The 25,541-nt window shown below is 39.2% G+C and overlaps 1 protein-coding gene across 28 annotated transcripts in view; it reads left to right on the top strand.

Annotated features, from left to right (window-relative positions):
* The window catches only part of LOC126298596 (uncharacterized), a 331,195-nt gene that overhangs the window by 58,642 nt on the left and 247,012 nt on the right, over window positions 1-25,541 (top strand). For all 28 annotated transcript variants that reach the window (XM_049989986.1, XM_049989996.1, XM_049989992.1 and 25 more), the window contains exons 3-4: window positions 3,558-3,750; window positions 12,811-12,882. In XM_049989986.1, coding sequence (XP_049845943.1) covers window positions 3,558-3,750; window positions 12,811-12,882 — 265 coding nt within the window. The remainder of the gene's footprint in view (window positions 1-3,557; window positions 3,751-12,810; window positions 12,883-25,541) is intronic.

Here is a 25,541-nt window from a genome sequence, read left to right as displayed (position 1 = left end):
ATACGTGATTGGATTTAGGCTTGTCGGACCTAGCATTTGTGAGCTGAGAGCTGGTGGAATAATTAGCTTTGGTCATGCCTAAGTGACTGCTGTTGAGCATGGCTGTGGAATGTCTTGTTGCTGATAATGAGCATCTTGTTTTAAACATCTAGCTTCTATGACTGGTATAAACGTCTATCAGAACTGTTCAACTGTATTACGAATCACATACTCATCTATATTATTAATACACTAACCCAGAACACCCTACCTGTTGCAGTGTAAGAGCAAAAAAAAATTGATTTTCAGTATTTTGCATAATTATTGACCGAATTTTATTAATTAAAATTTTGTTGTAATCTACTCATTAAGAGGTATAATCTTATGTTAAACGTTTAACAAAAAGACAAGTATTACAGTTTGAAACTGTGTGTTCGTTGTGAGGAGTTGTTACTGACAGTGCACAAGTAGGTGGATTTCATTTGTCCACTATTTGAGAATGAGAGCACTTAGTGACTACCTACAAAAATTACACATAATTTCAAACCTGTACAAAACTTTTTCGTGCTGACTCCCCCCCCCCCCAGAAGAAAGTTTATGCTTAATACGTTTTTGTTATTCATGCAGTCAAACTCCAGCGTCTGGCATGACGTTTTAATTTGTTACTTCTGTACTGCTAACTATATTCCCAACAAACTTTGTAGACAGTATCTACATATATCACTGGCTGTACCTGCAAAACTAAATCATTATAGGACACACAGTTCAGGAGATATGACATAATAAACATTGAAATGTGTGGAAAAACTAACATGTGCTTAAATTGGAGTGCAAGTTACCTACTTTCTGTTCATCCAGTGTTTCACGACTAGAGCCCTTAGTGACTTCCAACAAACTTTAAGCATAATTTCAAACCTTCCCAAGCCTTTTCTCGCTTACATGCTTAAAGGTGAATATTTACTGAATTAACTCGCTTGTAATCAGACACTGGAAACTATTTTATACACTGGAATCTGATTCTTTAAAGAATAAGATGTTTACTGCCAGATAGCTAATGAGGCAAAACATTTTGTATGAGATATCCTTTGAGCCTGTGACACAGCTCTTTTGTTGTAGATTTCGCAAAGATGAGTGGTGCTTCTCTGACTGAGTGGAGTCTATGGCTCTCCAGTGTTTCATTGCAGCAAGATGAGAGTATCTGCAAGAAGTAAAAATACACAACAAAATCAACAGTTCGAGTAACTATAATACAGCAATTGGGCTTCACCTAATAACACATCATATTCTTCAGTACAGATTCTTTGTATAGTTACAAATTTTGAAAGAGGATCTTTGGAGGGGGTGTATACTTTCTATCTATGCAAGAGTTTGCAGGCTTTGGCTGGTGTACTAAAAATTACTAAAGAACAGTTTTCATGTAACAAACTGAATGAACATAAGAGATGATGTCATGTTTCAAGCATCCTGTGCAAATTTGTCAAAAGTGCTTAACAAGTTCCAAGAAGCCACAGCAATGAAGGTACCTGATCACACCACAAGAAGGCAACCAGTACACACGAACACAAATGACCACAACACATGTCAGGACTCTACAAAACAACTGTAATACCTGTATATAAATCCGTTAAAAATATTCTATTGCCATTAGTCCAAAGATGATTATTATACTGTGAATCATGCTGCTTCATTAAATAATTTTGTGACTGGTTGTGGTTTCTGAAAAACTGTTTCATATTTTTGAAATAGTCATAGTTAATTAATAGTCAATATATTTTTAAATTGTAAGATTAATATACGTAGAGATTATCCTAATAATATTGAAAACACTCAATACTGAATTTAAATTAATTTGTAACATTCTGTCATATGTGTCTATAGACGTAACATATCTGGAAAAGTAATAGGAACTAATGTGTGTCATCTCAGAGGTATGAAATATAACTTAACAAGTCCATTCTGTAAGGCACATGGGCCTCCCTGTTTGTACCAAATGGTGAGTCCCTTAGGACCAAACACTGTCTCTCTGTCTTAAGTAGACAATCACATGAAGTGAAGCAGCTTGTATTCAATATCTATGGAGCTTCCCAACAACAAAAATACCAACAAGGGTGTTGAATTGCGCAGCAGAGACATAGTGGGATTGATTTTGGTTAAAAGATAAATGCATAGAAGACTTTGTTGGTGTTAGAGCATGATAAAGAGGGCATGTGGAGAGCTTTAAAGCACAGCTGCATTTATACCCACCTTCAACACACCTGTGTTACCAGAGTAGATCAGAAGTGCTTTTTATCTTTTGTAAGATGTCACCCATGTGCTGAACCCAACGAGATGTTGTAAATGCTATTGGTGTGGGTGCACAACCCTGTTTTGCAAGAACTGGACGTGTTGTGGAAATGCTTTGTTTGAGATAGGAACAATTTGTCTATCACTGTTACTCTATATCAACAGCTCTGAAAAGGGGAAGCAGCTTATCAGGCAGTTGTATCACCTGTATTTGCAGTGTCATTTGCTGCTGTGACTAAAAACAGGTGGTAGGGTACAGCTTTACAGCATTGATGTCATTGGTAAAACCAGGGCACACACATACCACTGGGCCATCAGCTAATACGAAAGGTAGCAGTAAGCCAAAGGTTGTCACATCTTCCATACATGTAGTTATGAGGGAAAAACTAACAAATGTGTTTCAAGTGATCAGATTAGAAAACAGGTAACTCACATACCTAGAAAAATCCATTCCCACTGATTTTCTGTTAGTAGATCTCAGGGTGTTGGAAGTTTGTATGAAGAAAATCAACAGTGCCCTCATCCAATTTCTCAACTACTGTAGCCTAAAACTCGATGGAAGTCAAAGTACAAAGAATGGCTTCACTGCTGAGATTACTTCCACACTGTAGGACTTACGTAAAGGAATGAGACTCTTAGCACAATGAAGACCCCTGTGCCTTTGCCTGCAACAATCCCATGAGTCTGACACCCATGTTCAAAGGGGTTAGAGCATCGGGAGAAAGGATGTCAACAGTAGGCAAATGGACGAAAGTGATGCAACTGCTGCTATAGCACATGTGTAGAGTAAGGTGTTGGTATGTTGTCTTTACTTATCCCCCTCTACCTTCTTCTAATAGCACTATAAACAGTGAGACATTTCACTACCTTATATGAGGGCTGCTGTTCCTGCCTATTTCTTCTTTGTAGGGATTTTTAACTTAAAACCATGTGTTTTGGGGCTCACTACCATCAGCTTCCCCCCCCCCACCCCCCCCCCCCCACCCCCGTTTTCTTAGCCAGCCAGTTCACTGTCCAATAAGGCAAAGTGGATGTTGTAGAGCCAAATGGATCAAGTTTGAATACGTCCAAGGCAGGGGTGATCAAGTCACCAATATTTTCCATTTGCTGCTTATGTGTGTTATTAACGATGTGATAGAGTTGCAGTTACCTGCTTCCCATGTTAATAACTTTGCATGTGATATTCCATTGTTCTTAAGGGGATTGGTATTCGGTTTCAAACATCAAAGCAGAAACTTTGCTAAATTTTTGTGCAATTTCTCTTTATAACTCTTATGATTACACATCTGTTTCAGCATGAAACAACACCAGCAGATGCACGCAACCCATTTCGAAGGATTTCACGTAGCACACCTAGCAAAAACCGGAAGAGACCTGAAGAGATACGAAAATCTCCAGCTAGAAAGATCCGTAAACTGTTTACTGAAGAAGAAAATGTCAGATTGGGTGCCAAATTAGGCGATGTAAAAGACAATGCTTCTGCAGCTGGTTAGTATTCAAGTTGAAAGTCATTTGTGTGGAAATTCGAGCATTTTGTATGTGTATAGTTCTTAACACTGTGAAGCTATCAGCAACTGTAGTCCAGTTGATGTTATTGAACCATTGTAGACTGTTAACATGGCTTTGCCTTTGGAAGTTATTACAAATGCTCCCATAGTTAACATGACTGATACGGTGACACTCGCTATGTTGAAGTATAGCAGTTGGTGCTTTCTTCCTTATGGTAGAAATTTCATAATGATCTATTTGTTAATTTACTGTGTGAGATTAATGCTACAGTTTTTGCTGCTTTTCTTTTAATCATAACAGACTCCACAGACAGCAGAAGTAGCAGAAAGATGAATAGCATATGTAACATTAAAGCACGTTAATGAATTTTGTAAACCAATAATGAACAAAAACAATTAATGTGTATAATTAAATTTTATTCTTTCCTTGAAAATGTTCAAAATGTGTTTCCACCTCAAATTGAATAAAGAGATTGCTTCTGATGGTGTGCCAACAAAAATAAGCGCAACGAAGCACACGGAGGATGCGAAAGAACAATCCCAGCATCAGTGTATTTCTAATACTTATTACAATTAAACTATGAGGGTGAGTAAAATGAAAACCTTAAATTTGTAATAACAAATCGAAATTTCGCGCCGTTATCCTGTAAGTTGGTAAGCATGTTACAAACAGCATGCAGAATGGCCTGTAGGTGGCAGCATAGTGCAGATACGCACGTACTGTCGCAGTATCAGTATAAAGATGGCCGCCCCATTTGCGACTTACAACAGGGAAGAACAGCGTTCTGTTATTTGGTTTTTGCGTAGTGAAGGTGTGAAACCTATTGAAATTCATCGACGAATGAAGGTTCAGTACGATGATGCATGTTTGTCTCAGCAGCAAGTCTACGAATGGAGTAGGAATTTTGCAAATGGTGTGACTTCGGAAGATGCTCCTTGTCCAGGTCAGGCACAATGAGTTGTGACTCCACAGAACATTGCAGCAGTTGAAGCTATAGTGAAGGAAAACCGCCGAGTGACACTGAATGACATTGCAGCATGTTTACAGATTAAACATGGGTCAGCACCCACATTGTGCATGATGTACTCCAGTTTCACAAAGTGTTTGCAAGATGGGTGCCACGGCAGCTGACTCCTGAAATGAGAGAACCATGTGTTGATGCTTGTGAAGAACTTCTTCGGCACTTTGAATGAGAAGGTGATGGCTTTCTTGCAAGAATCGTTACTGGGGACGAAACCTGGGTTCACTTCCACCAACCGGTAACGAAGAGAGCGAGCAAGGAATGGTGCCATTCCTCATCACCAAAACCAAAGAAGTTTTGAACAGAACCATCAGCAGGGAAGGTTATGCTGACACTCTTTTAGGATGAAAAAGGTGTCATTTCGGAGCATTATATGCCTAGAGGGACCAATGTCACCAGTGCATCATACACAGATCTTCTAAAAAATCATCTGCGGCCTGCAATCAAATCAAAGCGACGTGTATTTCTGTCAGCAGGTGTCCTTTTGCAACATGACAATCCAAGACCCCCACTGCAACACAGTTGCAACAATCACAAACCTGCATTTTGAGTGTCTTCCTCATCCACCATACTCACCAGACCTTGCCCCAAGTGATTTCCATATGTTTGGACCACTCAAAGACTCAATGGGAGGAAAGAAGTTCTGTTCTGATGAAGAGGTATGCCACGAGGTGCATGAGTGGTTGCGCGGACTACCAAAATATTTTTTTTTTTTCTAATGAAATTTATGCAGTTTGTAAGTGCTGGAGGACTTGCATTGAGTGTGGGGGAGATTATGTTAAATAGTGATTCAGCTTTGTACCTCTTCTGCACAGTAAATAATATTTTAAAAAATATTTAAGGTTTTCATTTGACTCACTTTTGCATTTTTTGAATTACTTAGTTGGTACAATTTTTTTGAAGTGCTTTGTGTTTTCTCATTTTGATGGTTATTTTTTCAGAAGTACTGTAAAATAATAAAATTTATTCCAGCATCTGTGACACACAAATGTTTAATGCCTAAAAAGATGCCAAATGTGAATGCCACTGAAGGATGAAAAGAAGTCTATTCTAAAAGAAATCAAACTTGGGTTGGAACAACTATGTGATATGCTGGCTGGAAGTGTCAATAGATATATATAACAAGTCTTGTACTAACAGAAGTATTCCGTAGTAGGCAGGCAGCAAAAAATGAGTTAACTGGGTCATTCCTCAGTATTTCATGATAATGGTGCAGCTAGTTGTGATAACTTTCACTTCATCTGGTATGCTGGACAGGACAGTTGATGTGAGAACTGTTGCTGTTGCTAGGGACTGCTTGCTGTAGTGTTCCCTGTCTGAAGAAATTATAGTAACTCCACTGCTATGCATAGTCCAGAGTTTCACCACCTGATTGTGGCATAACTGTATAATAATTTATTATGACGAGTTTCAGAATCAAACAATGGAAAATCCAGGATGGAATGTAATAACATTGTCAAACGGAAAGTTAATACTCACCATATAGTGGAGATGCTGAGTTCCACAACAAAAAGACTGTCCCAAATGTAGCTTTTGTCCAGTAAGGCTTTTGTCAAAATTGGATGAGACACACACACACACACACACACACACACACACACACACACACACACACACACAACTTACACACATATGACTGCTGTCTCAGGCAACTGTGGCCTCAGTTGGCAGAGACTGCAGTTGTGTGTGTGTGTGTGTGTGTGTGTGTGTGTGTGTGTGTGTGTGTGTGTGTGTGTGTGTGTGTTTGTTTTGTCTAATTTGATGAAGGGTGTTTCAGAATGACGTTTTAAAAATTTAGGGCAGCTTCCTTACACCAAATGAAGCAGGGGAATTCTGGTAAACATGGACTCTTTAACATGCTTACCTTAATAACTGAGCAGTTGATCATCTTCGCTACGGTGAAACACATCTCTTCTACTAACCAGTGCTCATACCTCTTAAGGTACGGATTTAGAACCCATGTTTACTGTACCCTTTTTGTTCCATACTACTACTCTCAATATCTGAAAAAGCAAAGAGCTTGTGGTACAAGAAGTATGGCTCTCAGTGTCAAGATTGGGAGGATGACAGTTCAAACGCACGTGTGGTCATCCTGACTTAGGTTTTCTGTGATTTCCATAAATCGCTTCAGTACAAGTTTCTGCTCCATGTCTAAAGACCTCTTTGCTGACAGAACGGTAAACACTAATCTCCTCCCCCCACAGTGTTGAGGACGAACAAGTGGTCATAGCTCTTAAGGTATGCATGTTGGAGTCCATGTTTACCAGGCTTTTTTCCTTGTATATATATGAGATCATAATGTAATAGATCATTACACAAACATTTACAAGATTATGTACTTCCAACTGGCAATATGTCAATTTTTTAAAAGGCTGCTTAACTAGTTGCAGCTAATGCTTTGCAGTAGTCTCTAAACTTTTCCTGTACTGCACGTACCTCCAACTGGCAATATGTCAATTTTTTAAAAGGTAGCTTAACTAGTTGTAGCTAATGCATTGCAGTAGTCTCTACACATTTTACCTGTTCTCCTGCAGTCTCTCTGTCTGTGAGTCTTACTTGGAATGCACACACACACACACACACACACACACACACACACACACACACACACACACACCTCATATGTAATGTAATCCAATCCATTTATATCAAATACCAAATTTTGTTCAATAACTTAGCAACTACCAGATGCCTGAGAATTTGGTCCTAACATAAGGATGATTCATTTGGTGAGTTTTCATTCTGTAATTGATTACGAGCAACAATAACATTTTTGATACATTATAACTGTGTGTTGGACAGAGACTCAGAGCCCGGATGCCTACCTTTTGCAGCAGCACACTACTAGCTATTTGAGTACAACCATTAGATTTACTCAAAGCTTCAAATTGCCACTATTTTCTTCCCCTATCACACAAAATGTTGCATTCCTTTCAAACTTAGAAGGTATAGGGTGGTATCATTGTTAAACTAAAGCTTAGGTTTGGCTTGTGAGTGTCTTGCTTACTGTAGTTAACTAGTTATAAATGTTCATAAGGATTCATACAAAAACAATAATAAACCTCACATTCCTACATCTTATCCTCCAGTCATAGCTGTTGAAAGGTATTTTTTCCAATTTTGTGTAATAAGAATCACTATTTGGTAGTAAAAGATGACGATAAAATGCAATTGCTAACCATTATCAAGAATTTTGCTTGTTAGATAGGAGCATCTGCAAAATATCAAGCAACTACAAAAAGATTGTGGTTTCAGAAACGACAGATTAATTAACTGTAAATATATTTTTAGTATTTAAACATAGTAATGGAAAGTTCTGGGAGAATGGAAATAATTTGGGAGTAAAGATAACAATGCACCAAATAGTAGAGGTGTCAAATTATCAACAGGCACACAAACAAGATTGAAAACTTTGCTAGACTTTGGATGATTCCTTTTCGCAACAGGAGTATGTTAGGATCCTGTACACTGAGGTGAAAAAAGTTATGGGACAGCAATATGCACATATACAGATGGTTGTACTATCGCATTCACAATGTATAAGAGGGCAATGCATTGGCGGGACAGCCATTTGTACCCAGGTGATTCATGTGGAAATGTTTCCGACGTGATAATGGCTGCAAGATAGGGATTAAGACTTTGAGTGCGGAATGGTAGTTGGAACTAGACATGTGGGATATCCCATTATGGAAATCATTAGGAAATTCAATAGTCTGAGGTCGACAGTGTCAAGAGTGTGCTGAGACTACCGGATTTCAGGCATTACCTCTCACTACGGACAACACTGTTGCCGACATCTGTCACTTATTAACTGAGAGCAGCGGTGTTTGAATAGTGTTGTCAGTGCTAACAGACAAGTAACACTTCATGAAATAACTGCAGAAATAAAAATGGGATGTACGGGGAATGTACCCATTAGGACAGTACCATGAAATTTGCCATTAATGGGCTATGGCAGGAGACGACCAACCCGAGTGCCTTTGTTAATAGCACAACATTGCCTGCAGCGTGTCTCCTGTGCTGGTGACAATATCGGTTGGACACTAGATGACTGGAAAACTGTGGTCTGGCCATATGAGCCCCAATTTCAGTTGGTAACAGCTGATGATAGGGTTTGAGTGTGGTGCAGATCCCATGAATCCGTGGACCCAAGTTTTCTACAATGCCATGCAAACTGCTGCTGGCTCCATAATGATGTGAGCTGTATTTACATGGAATGGATTGGGTCTATGGACCAACTGAAGCGACCATTGACAGGAAATGGTTATGTTCGGCTACTAGGGGCCCATTTGCAGCCATTCATGGACTTCCAAACAACAATGGAATATTTATGGAGGACAGCGCACGATGTCCCCGGGCCATAAATGTTTGCGCTTGGTTTGAAGAACATTCTGGACAATTTGAGCGAGTGGTTTGGCCTCCCGGATCACCCAACATGAATTCCATTGAACATTTATATGAGATGAACAATACAGGAAATGATAGATTCACTACTTAACGTAAAGATGACACATTAAGTTGCAGACAGCCAGTTAAAAGACACTTACACATCAGCTTTCGGCCCCCTTTTGTCATGTGTACTTGAGATGTGCTTGTCTGTGTGAATGAATGGTGTGTGTTTCTCTTTTTGTGATGAAGGCAGTGGCTGAAAGCCTCAGTGTAAGTGTCTTTTAATTGTGCTTGTCAGCAGTTAAACTTATCATCTTTACGGTAAGTAACAATCTGTCTTTCTGTACAATGTTGATATTCCTACCTGAAGTTTTCATTGTTTGAACATTTATGGGACATATTAGAGAGATCAGTTTGTGCACAAAACCGTGCACCGTCTACACTTCTGCAATTATGGGCAGCTACTTGTTGAGTCGATGCCATATCAAGTTGCTGCTATACGTCGATATTAGGAGGTACCCCGGGACTCTTGTCACCTCAGTGTAGGGTCCTGCCCCAGGATCTGTGTACCCTTTTCCCCACAGTCTCAGCCTCCCTCCGCTGTCACCTCCTCCCAATTCACTCTTCCACATCATCTTCAGCCCTCCATATCATCATCATCATCATCCTATTCTCTCTCTCTCTCTCTCTCTCTCTCTCTCTCTCTCTCTCTCTCTCTCTCTCTCTCTCTCTCGGTGTGTGTGTGTGTGTGTGTGAGAGAGAGAGAGAGAGAGAGTGAGAGAGCGGGGGGGGGGGGGGGGGGGGGGGGTCGCCTGCTAGAGGTATTGGCCTACAAGAAGCTCAAGAAAGATCCAACCAAGATGGTTACAAAAATTATTTCTTTGTCGAAGAGCTCAGATCTGACAGAGGAAGTAAAGAAACAACTGTATCCCACGATGCCAGTCATACTATGCCAGTATGGACATCCAAAATCCACAAGGAAGGGGTGCCTTTGTGGCCAATACTTGACACGATTAACTCGCATAGTTGTGGACTGGCCAGAAATCTAGCTATTCTTAAAAAAAGCCCTTTGTAGGGCACTGCAGTAGACTGATTTCACGAATTTTATGGTCTTGAGACCGTAGAAGGGTGACCTGCTTCTGAGCTTTGAAGTTGTTGCACTTCCTGAAAGTACCTCTTGAAGACTGCTTGACACTCCTGGCTCAAAACAGTGAGCATGTATTGTGGCTGGGAGATCCTGTCTGGCTGTTGGTATTGAAAATCTCTATATGGAATGCTCAAAAACTTTAAAGCACCTGTTAAAAATGCGAGTTATTGTCTTCCTGTGTTGACAACACATCTGCGGCATGAGAGCAGTGTTTGATGAGTTTCTTTATCACCTTAACAGCTTCCATCAAAACATTGCTTACGCTATGGAACTAGAGGAGAATGGATATCTCCTTTTCTTGGATATACTAATAATGAAGAAGGCACTTCAGCTATGCAAACTAGGAAGAACACCTGCACAAACCTGTATCTGTATGCAGTGAGCTTCCACCATCCAACAGACAGGCAGACAGTGATCCTGGGACATAGGGTGCACCTCATCTGTAATGAAGAAAGACACCTAAACAATCTACAACAGCTAAAGGAAGTGTTCTGTAAAAGTCGCTACAGTGAAGTGCAGATTAGAAAGGTGTTCAGGAACACAAAAAGAAGCAGCAAACCGGAAAGAGTAGGAAGGATAGAAGGGACTCATCTTCCTTCCTTACTTCAGGCCAGTCTCAGCCAAATTTGCGGGGCTGGTTGGCATCAAAACCATTGTTTGACCACTGTCTAAGATGAAAGAGTTCCTTGGCTCTGCAAAAGACTGACCAAAACTTACCTTACTGGCGATATACAGCACCTCTTGTGGATGTGGCCACTAACACATCTAGCACACACAGTACTTTATTTCAAACCGCTTTAGGGAACACACAAGGTGCGTGACTGGAATGTGCAGAGAAATCAGCAGTGACAGAGCAGAGCATAAACAAAGATAACATTTTTAATTTTGAGAACAAGAAGTTGCTATGACAAGCAGTCAGCTATTGGGAAAGCACTATTAAGGAATCCATAGAAATATAGATCCTTGAGAATCTTGTAAATAGGAAGAAAGGTTGCCAAGTTATTTCAGCTTGAAATTTGCATTAGCGGTAATATGACAAGGGTATTCGCAGCACAGTCCTGCACATAAGACATATCCTGAATGCCCATGCAGCATTTGACTGCAGTCAACAGCCGACGTGCTCCACTGCACCCCTACCCCTCTTTCCATCGACAGGCCATGAAGGACCCAGTTGCCAGCAGCTGACTGGAGGCGGTGTGGCACTAGTGTAAATATTGGGATATTTGCACTACCTCGAGACTTTACCAGATGATTATGATGATGATGACAACAACAATGCCACTCATGAAAACATCATGCTATCTTAGCTGTGCTACCTGGCTGAAAACCCAACAGTTTTTCTTCAGTTGTATATGCTGGGAAACTCTACATTCACAAACTGAAAGTATTGTCTGTATTAATAGAATCTACTGTGTGAGAGTCTTGAACTAGGCCTCACATTTAATAACACCAACAATAATTCAGTTCTCACTTGTCACTTAAGTATTCATAAAAGTAAATATATTTATATGGCGAATTTTCTTTACATTTGATAATGTGATGTAAATATACATACCACCAGTGTGTTGCACGTGTGATAGCTACTTGAGATTTTGAACAAGTACAATTTTCTTTTATGTCTATGGGGTTGCCGAATGTCGTGAAATAATACGTAGAATAGCGTACAACAATTAACATTGATGACCTCTTTTATTTAAACACAACTCAGAATTCTGTTGGTAATACTAAGCTCAGTCAACTGAAAATATATTAACTGCCACATATATATTCACAGGGTTACTCAATAACTAAGGCATATTTCACAGAGAGAAGAATATACAAAAATTCCATGCTGTATCCCCATAAACATTCTGCAATCATGGATTATTTATATCTTCTGCCCAGAGGAATTCCATTGTGGCATACTGTGGTACCGTCTGTGAATTGATAAAATAGTTTTCATCCAGTAGGTGTAAGAGAGCTTCAAATGTTGTGTCATTGTTTCAAGAAGAAAATGGGAGGCCTTACTTTCTGAATAATTGACAGTTATTTTTGTTATTTTTTTGGTTACACCACTATAACAAACTACATATGTTAGAGATTATAATAAAATTTTCACTCCAAAATGTTACCATTGATATATTAATAAAAATAAATAAATTTAAATACTCTTAGCTACATTAACAAACATAGTTAACAGAAAATTTACCCCAGATTTTTAAAACAAATCCTCCAAGTCAGATGTTAGGTAACCTACCGTGTGTTGCAGAGAATATATCTGTACAAAATTTGATTATTTATCTTGGCATTAAAGTCATTAAAAATAGCTCTAACTGAAGCATTGTACTAAGTAATTGCCATTAATGCTGAACTAAAAAATCACAATGGTTGGTGAATAAAAAATGGCCTCAGCTTCAAGTAAGCAAACAAAAAATTGATTTTACAAATCGCAGAAGGGTAATTTCGGTTTTGTTTTTTCTTTTGTTTCATCATGTTCGTGAAGAGAAAGAGTCCATAATTGAGTCAGATCTGATGGAGGGTCTGAAGGACAAGGAGTCACATGAAAATTTGACAGGTAAGATGCAACCTGAATTGTATTTTAAGTTCATTCTCCTCTATTTTCTGCTGTGGTTTCTTTGTCTAGTCTCTTCTCTATTCTTTTAATTTCTATTTGTATTATTATTATTATTATTATTATTATTATTATTATTATTATTATTCTTTCCTGTCTCAGATGTTGTGTCTTGTTATTATTATTATTATTATTATTCTTTCCTGTCTCAGATGTTGTGTCTTGTTATTATTATTATTATTATTATTATTATTATTATTAAGTTGGGAATTCATACAACACATGGCATTAACTTTCGCTATTCATTCCTCGTGTATGCGAAATACCACAACACCCATAGTAGTTCGCAGGATATGTGTTATGTGTAAGATGTTAGGCATAGAGGACACAGAAATATATGACATTTGGTTTGTGGTTCTCTACAACACAATTTATTTCATCTGCATAACAGTGTCATTTCCTCGTGTTCTTCCTGGACCACACCATTCTCATCATTGCATTTTGAGTGCCTATCATACCAGCTAACTTTCGTTGTGTCTGGTGGTAGCTGCTTGACTCTTGTCAACGATCTGTCAAAGTGAAATGTTATCCTCTTCCACTGTTCTTTCTTTGTCTCATCAGATTCGATGATGAGTTTTTTAAGTTAATACAGGGTGTTTCTTAGGGTCATAAGCTATTGTAGAAGAGGGATCTAGTCATGCTGTGGGTGGGCTGTTCATTTCAGATAAATCTTTCTTTGAAGGTAAGATGTTCAACGTTGGTGGGCTACGTAATGTCTCTCTTCAAATATCGTCTCTCTGATGGGATATTTGTTAGGTGGCCCCAGTTAGTAGGATACTTTCAAACACCAGTAGAGTGTTTACTTACTAAAAGGAGTTTTCCCACACTTCTTCTGAAGAAGTGAAATTATTAGATAAAATTTTCTGACTACTATTGGTGCGCCATAATTATTAGATACATAGTGATAAAAGGCAGTGAAATAGAGGAGGAATGTTTACAAAAATCTTATTGTTGTGCCACTGAGGTAGATTCCTGGTTGCTGTTTGTATTCCTCATGGTTTGTATTCCTTGTGGTTGGGTATTTGCACCCTTGATGTTGGGGAGCCATGAAGCTGGGTGCCTGAAGCTGTCTTTATTGAAGTTGATTCCAGTCATAGAAATCTCAACTACTTCCTGGATTTTCATTCCATAAGTGCTGCTTTCTTTTGCTAGTGCTCGTATGTTTCCAAAATCTATATCTTGTTTGCAGTTGTGCTGATGTTACACTGTCGCAGATTTCATACTTTGCTTAAACGCATTTGCCATTCATGCTCTTTAACCTGTTCTCTTGCTGTCCCCCAGTTTTTCCTATATACACTTTGCCACAGCCACACATCAGTTCATAAACTCCCACATTGTGGTGGTTGAGAGGCTCATCTGTTTTGTGTCAGAGAAAGTCCTTTGTTTTGTTCTGATTGAAAAAAAAATAAATAAATAAATTGTCATTGTTCCATTTTGTTGCTTAAGTGTCCAAAAACTCTGGAAATCAACATTGACCTTACAGAGTGATAAAGTGGTTCCTTGTCCCCATTTCTTTTTTTTTCCTGTAATTCATTTGAAAGCCCTCTGTAGACAAACCATTATAGGCACTGGCCTTAAGTGTCTCCTTTGAAAATGTGGCTTCTATTCAAAGTTGTTGCGAGTGGTGTGGAGGCATGCAAAAACAGTGTGTTGAACACTGGTTGTTCAAATGGTTCAAATGGCTCTGAGCACTATGGGACTTAAGTGCTGTGGTCATCAGTCCCTTAGAACTTAGAACTACTTAAACCTAACTAACATCACACACATCCATGCCCCAGGCAGGATTCGAACCTGCGACCGTAGCAGTCGCGCGGTTCCAGTCGGTAGCGCCTAGAACCGCTCAGCCACTCCGGCCAGTAACACTGGCTGCTTCTGGGCTGGGCATTGATGCAAAGTGGCATCTAAATACCTGTTTCTGTTTGTAGACTTCCTGTACCTTCCACTCGGTGTCATAGAATATTAACAGATCTTCTGTAGACTAACACATCTAGTAAATGGAGACCAATCTCACACTCTATCTCCAAAGTGAACTTGATTTTAGGGTGAATATAATTTAGGAAATTGTAAAAGCTAAAAAGCTCTTCTAAACTGTGTGGCCATTTAACAGGAAGGCTTTAGCGAAGCATTACTTAATGGCTGTTTTTCAAAATTCCCCATAAAAATGTCAGCTGCTACTGGTGACAAAACTGAAAGCATAGCTAAATTGTTAGATTGTTTATAAAACTTTCCTTCATCTTTAACATAGCTAAGCACTCCGTCTTCAGACCACAAGTGGCATGTTGGGATCATCTGACCGCCGTATTATCCTCAGCTGAGGATGTGGATAGGAGGGGCGTGTGGTCAGCACACTGCTCTCCTGGTCGTTATGATGGTTTTCTGTGACCGGAGCTGCTACTATTCGGTTGAGTAGCTCTACAATTGGCATTGCGAGGCTGAGTGCACTCCGGAAAATGGCAACAGCACATAGCGGCCCGGACGGTCACCCATCCCAGTGCCGGCCACACCCAACAGCGCTTAACTTCAGTGATCTGACGGAAATCTATGTATCCACTGGGGCAAGGCTGTTGCCAAAATAGCTAAAATATTTACCTAATTCAGTCAGGTCACACACATCTGAGGCAGTTTTCTCCCCTATATGATCTTCAAAGTTTCTGCCTAAGAGATGTTTGTAAATAAAGGTATCACTGTGTAGCTTACATGAATGTCAGTCACAGATGTCTTAATCATGCATAAAATTTATGGAAAAGGTTTGGAATCTTTCGTGGAAGTATTTGTTTTTCTGATAAATCCGAAAATCGAGTTCACCTTGTAGGTAGAGAGTGGGATACTTCTCCCCTACTAGATCCCTTGGTCTATAGACCTGACAGTACTCTAGGACGCAAAGTACATAGAAAGCCTACAAACTCAAACAGGTATTTAGATGCCACTTCACATCACCAACCAGCCCAGAAGCAAGCAGTGATCAACATTCTGTTTTCATGTGCCTCCGTATCAGTGACAATAACAACTTGAAATCAAAGATTCATTTCTTAAAGGAGGCAAAATAGTATTAATTACACTTAAAAGAGAGACTGGGAAGCACTTTCACAATTCGTAAGGTTAATGATAACTTCCATAGTTACTGGCCACCTAAGCAATTCCTTGCAAAAATAGAATAATGACAACCTTTTTCAGTCACAACAAAATATAAAACTTTCATAAAACAGATGCACCTGACAATGTCCACATTGTGGGGGTCTGTGAATTGATGTGTGACTGTGGTAAAGTATTTATAGCCAAAATTGGGAGGAGACATCAGAACAACAAGTGTGAAAGTCAGATGTGTTTCAAGGAAGTATGAAATCTGTGGCAGTGCAACATCAGCCAAGATGTATATTTCAAAAACATAGTAGTACTAGCCAAGAAAAGTAATATTTATAGAAGGAAAGTCAAAGAAGTGGTTGAGATTTCTTAGAAAGGGAGCAATTTCAATAGAGAAGATGACTATAGGCATCTGGCATCTTAGCTTCCCTTCATCAAGGATGTAAATACCCTGCCATTGTGTGCAAGGAATGCAAACACCAACCAGGAAGCTAGCTCTGTGTCACAACAATAACGTACTTGCAAACATTCCCCTCTCTTTCTATGCCTTCTCACACTACATATCCGATTATGATGGCCCATCAACAGTAGTCAGAAAATTTTATCTAATGATTCCACTTCTTCAGAACAAATACAGGAAAACTGCTTTTTATAAGTGTAAATAATGCTGATCTTGACTGTTCAGCTAAACAGGAAAACATGTATATCTTGAAGACTATTCCAGTGAAGGGATCAATGTGTTGCTCATGTGAGAAGTTGTCTGAGGAGGAACTTGTCATAGCCCACCACCAGCCTATAAGTTTTACTACCAATAACAGCAGCGACAAAAGCCAGCAAACTTACATAAACCTCTCTTTTCTGGCAGACACTTTCCCCTTGAAATAGAAAGTGGCATTATTTTGGTTAGAGAAACCTGAAAACCCAAATAAGAATGTCATGATAATTTAAAGTAGGGAACAGTGTTACCCTGACCGGTACGACAACTTTGGCAATAATATAACACCTTAAAGTTTTGATGAACACCAATCTCAATAATTACTGAGTATGTCATGATATAAAGGTAGAAAGAAAGAAAGAAAGAAAGAAAGGTTATTTTAAATTAGCTATTAAACATCTCAGTAATAACTGCAAATCAGTATGACGAAAGTTAAGTCCAATGTAATATGTTGGTCAGAGATAACATTTATTGTGAGAGAGAGAGTCGTAAATGTGGCGAAAAGGAAATTCAGTGCGTCTACAATGCTCGATCATGGAAAGGTTAGTCGCTTGCTAGCTTGCTTGCTATCAAGTCATGAGAGAGCACCGTTTGTTATAGTACTAGAAACGGAACGCTACGAGATTGTTTCTATTAAAAAAACGTACTATTGCGTGATAGAGACGCGCAGACTTTGTTCTCAGTTAAGATTGTTTCTATTTAAAAAAAGTACTATTGCGTGATAGAGATGCGCAGACTTTGTTCTCAGTTATTCTGACTTGAGAACGTGAACTGCAGTGATATTATGATAGTGTACGACAAGTTAATGAACTCTAATTATTGGAGATATTATTGTTGGACTCAACCTTCATCAAAGTGAACAGTTACAACAAAGAATGGACATAGTATCGAAGACTGCAATACCTGATTAGCCTTGAGTAGGAAACATTAATACGACCACATGAAGGTAATACAGATAAGCCAATTGTAAAAGTTGTCGTAATTGTCACGATCACCGAACTGAAAAGAATCGTAATTGATCTGATCCATCGGTGTGCGTGTGGTGTGATGATTATAAACTAACTGCTGTTCGTCAGTAACGGAAATCTCACGTGTTGGCTCCATCATTAATTGAACTGTGTGATAGTTGATGATCAAAATCAATTAACTGTGAACATTTTAATTGAAAGAGTGACTTGATGAACATTAAGCATTGAGAGGAATGATTTGGCGAAATAATATTACGATGCACAAAAGCAAGATAGCATTATAGATTATCTCTGGATTTGAGTTGTGCCGTAGTGAAAAATTCTGCCTAGCAACGTAACCACAACTACTGATACTGAACCGCAAGTGAATTTTTCCTCACTTCAGTGGTGTGAAACGGCGCCGGTGATGAATGATTCACTCAATACTGCAATAACTAACTAACTGGGCATAGCAAATCATAATAAAACCATAACAGACAATTCAAATCAGCAGTTCGCATTGCTGAGAAGACTGTGTGGACTCGCAAACAGACTTTCATACATTATGCGAGGAACAATTTTCTTTAGAGATTTTCAGGTGCAGTTCCATGTTATCCCACGGGGACAACCATCACTGCCCATCACATCTCCATTCCACTGACCGAGCTGTAGCAGTAGGGGCTCAACATCAACAGCAATAACAAAAGGGAAAGGGGGGACGTCACATTAGGTAACATGGTTTACCTATTACCACTATCTTCAAGCAACCCATAATCAGCCTACAAGTTTTATTGATGGACTTCTCTCCATACTGACAATAGACTTGGCAACCATTATATACAGCACCAGGGAAATGTTTCGTTGAAGTATGGAATATACAAGGATATGAGACACAGCCAGTTTATGAACCAGACTGCTTTGCATGGAGATTTTCTTTTTGTTATTCTGAGAATGGCTTTCAAACATTAAAATTCTTCTTTGAAGTGTTCAAAGGATTGTAGTGGGTTGCTTGTCATTCGACAGTGTGATGCACAGCCAACTGACATAATTAAATCTTCAACAAAGCTCATGTGCAGTAGTTTTTATAGGGTGACACAGAGGTGGAGGGTAAAGGAGAGAATGCCATTCCATTTGCCAGTAGCAATGGAGCATATAACATTATGTTATCTCAATTTGTTGTTATTGTGGAGCTAAGTTTGTGACAAAAAGTGCAGCTTTCTTTTTAGATGGCACTTTAATGGTGATTTAAGTAGTGACAGGTACCATTTTGATACCATATTGGCTTAGGTGAAATATGGAGCTTCAAGAGAGTGTTCCACCAGAAACTTGCAGCTTTTGAATGTGGTCCTTGACACTTGATGTACCAGCTATCTCGCGTTTTCATGGTACAAAAAGTTTATGCCAAATGTTTAAGGATATTAGATTTCATCCTTAAAAACTGCAAATTCCTCAGAAACATAATCCCAGGGACAAGGAAGTGAAAACTCTGGTTTCTTGAATAATTTGTTCTTATCTGGCGAAGTTCAGGTCCATCTTTCGGGATTTGTCAACAAACAGAACACATGGTATTGATTTGCAGTGAACTCTAAAGAGATGCATGAAAATTAATTGCACTCTCCCAAAATGAGTGTTTGATGTGGATTCAGTTGTTTTGAGACTGTAGGCCCATATATTTTGAGAATGATGATGGAGAAACAGTGATTGTTAATTCAGAACATGATGTCTCTAAATCGGAAAACTGTGTCCAATTTTGCTTACATTGGCTTGATATTGACCTGAAGGGCCTTTACTTTCAGCAAGATGCCACACCAGCCCACACTGTGCGGAACAGAATGGTCATTGTTCGTGGAATGTTTATACATATTATCTCTGGTTTTGGAGATATCGCTTGGCCTCCTCGGTCAACCGAACTTACTATCCAGTATTTCTTCCTGGTGGGGGAGGGGGATTTAGAAGACCATGTGTTCCAGAGACATGCAGTGAGCGTTCAAGAACTCAAACAAACCATTGCTGATTAAGTAGAAACTACTGACAGCGACCTGTGGAGGCATGTGTACAACAGCTTCCAGAAGCGCTTTCAACAGTGCCTTAGTGCATTGATTTAAATGACCATCTTTCTGACATAGTTTTCATGAAATAAGCTTCTAAGATTTGGGTCAGAAATGACATATTTCAGAGTATTTTAGAATATTTCAGTTTATCTTTCCATTTCATGATCTATGAACATCTGAAATTTTTCACGTGGCTCGTTGCCATCCTGTACATTTCAATTACTTAAAACTCCAATGTTCCAAAGATGAAACAACAGATAAGTGTCTTTTCTGGCTCCCTTTTATAACAACTGGATAAATGTGTTAGTCAGTACGTAGGTTTGTAACGTCCCTCCCACTGCAATTTGCAAAAGTGTTTCTTTTCTGTGAAAAAGGTTGCTTCAAAACGATAACAGTACATACTGTCAGTAATTAATTTCATGAGTAGTAGACATCCTAACTATGACAAAACCCAACCTTGCTTATAGTAGCATTTAAGTGTCATTCCACTTTCACACTGAAATTTGTGATTGTTTTATTGATTTCCAATCTAAACTATAACACTATAATTGTTAACAAATAATTTGAATGGGCAGAGAACAATTCCTGTTTATGGTCAGGACAAAAAATCTCACATGGAGTATAATCACCTTGGGAATTATGTTATAAAATGATAAAAGTTGCAGTAAAAAAAAATTAGCATAATGACTTTTATGCTTTTGAATTATTTAATGTTAGTGGGGAACCAAAGTATCAATTTTGTTGATGACATAGTCTATAATTTGAGTCACGAATGACAGTGTCATACATTCTCCAGCAGCAAAGAAGTGTTCAGTAGTGTTTTGGGCACTCTGCAGTGAACACCGTAGCCAGTGCAAGCATTAAACATGATTGTAGTGAGTTATTTAGTGAATTTTTAATGCACTTGTTGCGAGTTGTCATACCTGGTGGTGGTGGTGATAAGAGACAAATTCTACATAAGCAAGTGAGAATACAATTTGCAGTATAGACACTTTCTTCAAGAAGCACAAATCCCCTCTATGCATGCATTGCAACTGTTGTTTGGAACTGGCAACACTGCAATCCCTGTCTTTGCCTTAACCTGTGCGGACTGCCATGGCTTCGGAACCGGACTAAGGCTCTTTTGAGGAGAGAGAGAGAGAGAGAGAGAGAGAGAGAGAGAGAGAGAGAGAGAGAGAGAGAGAGAGAGAGAGAGAGAGAGGGCGGGGGGGAGGGAGGGGGGGGGGATACTCCAGATAGCAGTTCTTGTGTGTAGGAGTAACACCCAGTTGATTATGTTTGTAAGTGTTGTACAGTTCCGAGTGAATTCATGGCTGACAGCTATATGGAATCAGAATTACCATTTCGGACTGCTGGCATTTTAGTTTTATGATATGTACTTGTGATGATGGAATAATTTTTTGGTCCTATGTGAGTAAAGATCTGTTTACCTTTACAAATGGTGGGAAAAAATCTTTTTTATATTGCTTTATTGACCAGTAATATTGAAGCACCTGCATTGAAATGAAACTGGAAGAATCAGTTACAACATTTATGTTTCTGGAGGTGATCTGCACATGAAGAAAATGTATCCACATAGAACCTTCAGGTGGCAGACAAATGTGGATGATGAAGTAGAACTATACTGACTTCTTATAGAGGGAGAAATTAATCCTATAGGGGCATTATTAAATGAGGTGAGCTTGTTGATCATAAGGAAAACTATACTGTAGAATGATAGGAATTGGCTAGAACAGACTCATTATTTATCTGGTAATGTGCTGTCTGTGGTACTTCAAATGCTTGGACTCCCAAAAGTGCTTCCATTGCATTTTTTCATTATAGAGTTGAGACTTGCCACTTTTGAAGTGCTGGAGTTTTCACATTGCTGTTGACTGCACTGTGTTGTAGGTGTCTTCGGATCTGATGCTGCAAGGTGCAGACTGCCAAAAATCACATTTTTACCACTGCTGACAAATTGCACATGTGGATTGAAACTGGTAATCATTCATGAAAAAGCTAGTGATCTAGATAATGTTTTTTTCATTCATTATAACAACTGGGATCATTGTTCCTGAGACTTGGCATCAGGTATGACATACAAAACTTCCCTAGTTCTCAAGTCTACCTATCCAATTGAGGCATCCAACATTCCACCCTTCAATCTGTAGTCCCCCCCCCCCCCCCCCTCTCTCTCTCTCCCCTGGCTACTGTGCCCTGACAGTTTCGTGCCATTATATCTCAAACAGTGGATTATTATACCTCCGAAATATTTCCCCCAAGTGGATGCCATGGTCATTAAACCATACAGTAGAGCTGTATCTCCCCAAAAGGCCAAATCAGTCAGTCATACAGACTATTTCTTCTGCAACTACTAGAAAAGCTGTTGACCACCTTCAAGAACCTCTCCACGGATTGCCAACTGACATGTTTGAAACTACGTCTATGTTTGTCACTAAGTCACACAAGCTATGCCATAGTGCCAAGGTCATTGGTTTGTAGGGTTTGTGCTAGTTAAGTAATGTAAAATAACTTATCTCTGAGGAAGACTATTTCCTTAACATTGAGACTTTTGATTAAATTCAGTGGTAAGTATATTACCTTTATAATAACTGTACTTGAAAACTCCCACCTTCCCTTAGAACATTCAGAACTCCACAGTAAATGTATGTACCAACTTAGATTCATTATGAAAAGGAAGAAAACTGTTTCTCTCTGGCTTGTACTTCACCATAGAGCCTACACTGATTTTCTAAACCACATTTAGTCACATACCTAGCCCTTAATAGAGCATTTTAGGTAGGTATGTCTGAAATAATAATTATGATGAATTAATATATAGAATATTTAATAGTAAAATGGGAAATATAACGATTGACTATATTTTTACAGTTTAATTCCTTCTTCCCATTTTAATGGCTTCAGCTCTGTCCCGTTTTCCTGCCTCAAAATGAACTATCCCTTTGCCCACCTTGGGTGGTCACTGATTCCACTTGCCTGGCTCAGACTATCCACCCTATTGCTCTGATTCATGCTGACCCACTCCTCATCCTCCCCCCCCCCCCCCCCCCCCCCCCCCTGTTGATTGTTGATTTCATCAGCTCACTTGGTGCCTGCCCCAGCTTTCTCAGTAGTAGTCCCCACAACCCTGTTTACACGGTTCACCCCAACATCACCCTCAGTTTTTCTACACACTTTCCTCTGCCCACACACCCCTTCCCTGCCAGGCCAGGCATGTATGCTTCAACCAATTCATTACTTCCCCTTGCATTTTGCTGGCATGCATTCTGCCATCTTGTCAACCATATTGGAGCTCTTTTCCAGCTTACTCCCCTCCCAGTATCATTAATTTCTTCTCAACTCCTTTTCCATATAGTGTGTGTTCCTTCAATCATTCTACTGTGTGTGTATTATATTGCTTTTAATATTTAGATCTATGTGTGTATTGTTTTTATTTAGGTAGACTGTTTTCAACACTGTTTTGCAGAGTTTCTAAATTTGCCACAAATTGACAGGTACTGCAGATGTCCAACCATCTTTGTGTGGAAGATCAGTTAGTGTGTCAAAAGAGACAGAAGATGTGACACGAAGTATGTTGTATAACTGAAGTTATTTAGTGGTCTGTAACTATCACTTTCCATGTGCCCCAGGTGGTAGCTGATTGCATCTATTGGTTTTAAACCTAGTCATAATTCCTACACTCAATATCATTTTTTTTTCTCATCATGTATTCTTTCAGTCTCTTAGTCATCTGCTGCTATGTTGATCATAACAACAAACTGATTGACAGTCTAGCAAGGCAGTAGGGTATGTTGTCACTTTACAATTTTCTGCACAAACAGTACGGCTGCTGCATCAAGAATTAGGCATTTCCATTCTGAATACTACCTGTTAATGTGTGATATTGGGTTTTCTTAGTATGGTGGTGATAGTCTCCCCACTTTCCTGTGCGCTTTCGCAATGAGTTTAGGGCATTCTGCTGCACATAATAAACATGCTGCACAGAGGAATAATGAAAACAGTGAAAGTTATTCGAGTTGTTGCGTTACCTGATGTTTGTTGCTCGTCAGAACGTCTGCAACTTGACTCTAGTCAACTGGCATCTCATATACCAATGTGAAATGACAATGGACAACAGTATAGATGTTGTGACCAAGCTAATTATCTGATTGGTTTTTGCTATGGTAAACAATCAGCTGTCAATCACTTCATCATTCTGATCCAGATGTAGTTAGCAGGCATATATACTTTTCCTACTGTTTTTCCTCTTGGCTCTGAGCCTGTCCTGGCTGTATAATGAATTCACTACATGATTCATAGTATTTCACATGGATTATTATTTTCTTATTCATAACTAAGCCTAACTGAAGAAATTGCAGAAAGGTGGGAATTTAAGGAGATGGGACCTGGATAAACTGACTAAACCAGAGGTTGTACAGAGTTTCAGGGAGAGCATAAGGGAAAAATTGACAGGCATGGTGGAAAGAAATACAGTAGAAGAAGAATGGGTAGCTTTGAGGGATGAAGTAGTGAAGGCAGCAGAGGATCAAGTAGGTAAAAAGACGAGGGCTTGTAGAAATCCTTGGGTAACAGAAGAAATAGTGAATTTAATTGATGAAAGGAGAAAATATAAAAATGTAGTAAATGAAACAGGCAAAAAGGAATACAAACATCTCAAAAATGGGATCAACAGGAAGTGTAAAATGGCTAAGCAGGGATGGCTAGAGGACAAATGTAAGGATGTAGAGGCTTATCTCACTAGGGGTAAGATAGATACTGCCTACAGGAAAATGAAAGAGACCTTTGGAGAAAAGAGAACCACTTGTATGAATATCAAGAGCTCAGATTCAAACCCAGTTCTAAGCAAAGAAGGGAAAGCAGAAAGGTGGAAGGAGTATATAGAGGGTCTATACAGGAGCGATGTACTTGAGGACAATATTATGGAAATGGAAGAGGATGTAGGTGAAGATGAAATGGGAGTTAAGATACTGCGTGAAGAGTTTGACAGAGCACGGAAAGACGTGAGTTGAAACAAGGCCTCGGGAGTAGATAACATTCCATTAGAACTACTGACAGCCTTGGGAGAGCCAGTTGTGACAAAACTCTACCATCGGGTGAGCAAGATGTATGAGATAGGCGAAATACCCCCAGATTTCAAGAAGAATATAATAATTCCAATCCCAAAGAAAGCAGGTGTTGACAGATGTGAAAATTACCAAACTATCAGTTTAATAAGTCACGGCTGCAAAATACCAATGCGAATTCTTTATAGACGATTGGAGAAACTAGTAGAAGCCGACCTTGGGGAAGATCAGTTTGGATTCCGTAGAAATTTTGGAACATATGAGGCAATACTGACCCTACGACTTATCTTGGAAGCTAGATTAACGAAACGCAAACCTACGTTTCTACCATTTGTAGACTTAGAGAAAGCTTTTGACAATGTTAACTGGAATACTCTCTTTCAGATTCTGAAGGTGGCAGTGGTAATATACAGGGAACGAAAGGCTATTTACAATTTGTATAGAAACCAAATGGCAGTTACTAGAGTTGAGGGGCATGAAGGGGAAGTCAGTGTTGGAAAGGGAGTGAGACCGGGTTGTAGCCTATCCCAGATGTTATTCAATTTGTATATTGAGCAAGCAGTGAAGGAAACAAAAGAAAAATTCGGAGTAGGTATTAAAATCCATGGAGACGAAATAAAAACCTTGTGGCTCGCTGATGACATTTTAATTCTTTCAGAGACAGCAAAGGACTTGGAAGAGCAGTTGAACGGAATGTATAGCATCTTGAAAGGAGGATATAAGGTGAAATCTGTCTCGCGTGTGT

Source organism: Schistocerca gregaria, chromosome X, assembly GCF_023897955.1.
Source record: "Schistocerca gregaria isolate iqSchGreg1 chromosome X, iqSchGreg1.2, whole genome shotgun sequence".
NCBI lineage: Eukaryota > Metazoa > Arthropoda > Insecta > Orthoptera > Acrididae > Schistocerca > Schistocerca gregaria.
This window is presented reverse-complemented; position numbering and strand designations above follow the sequence as displayed.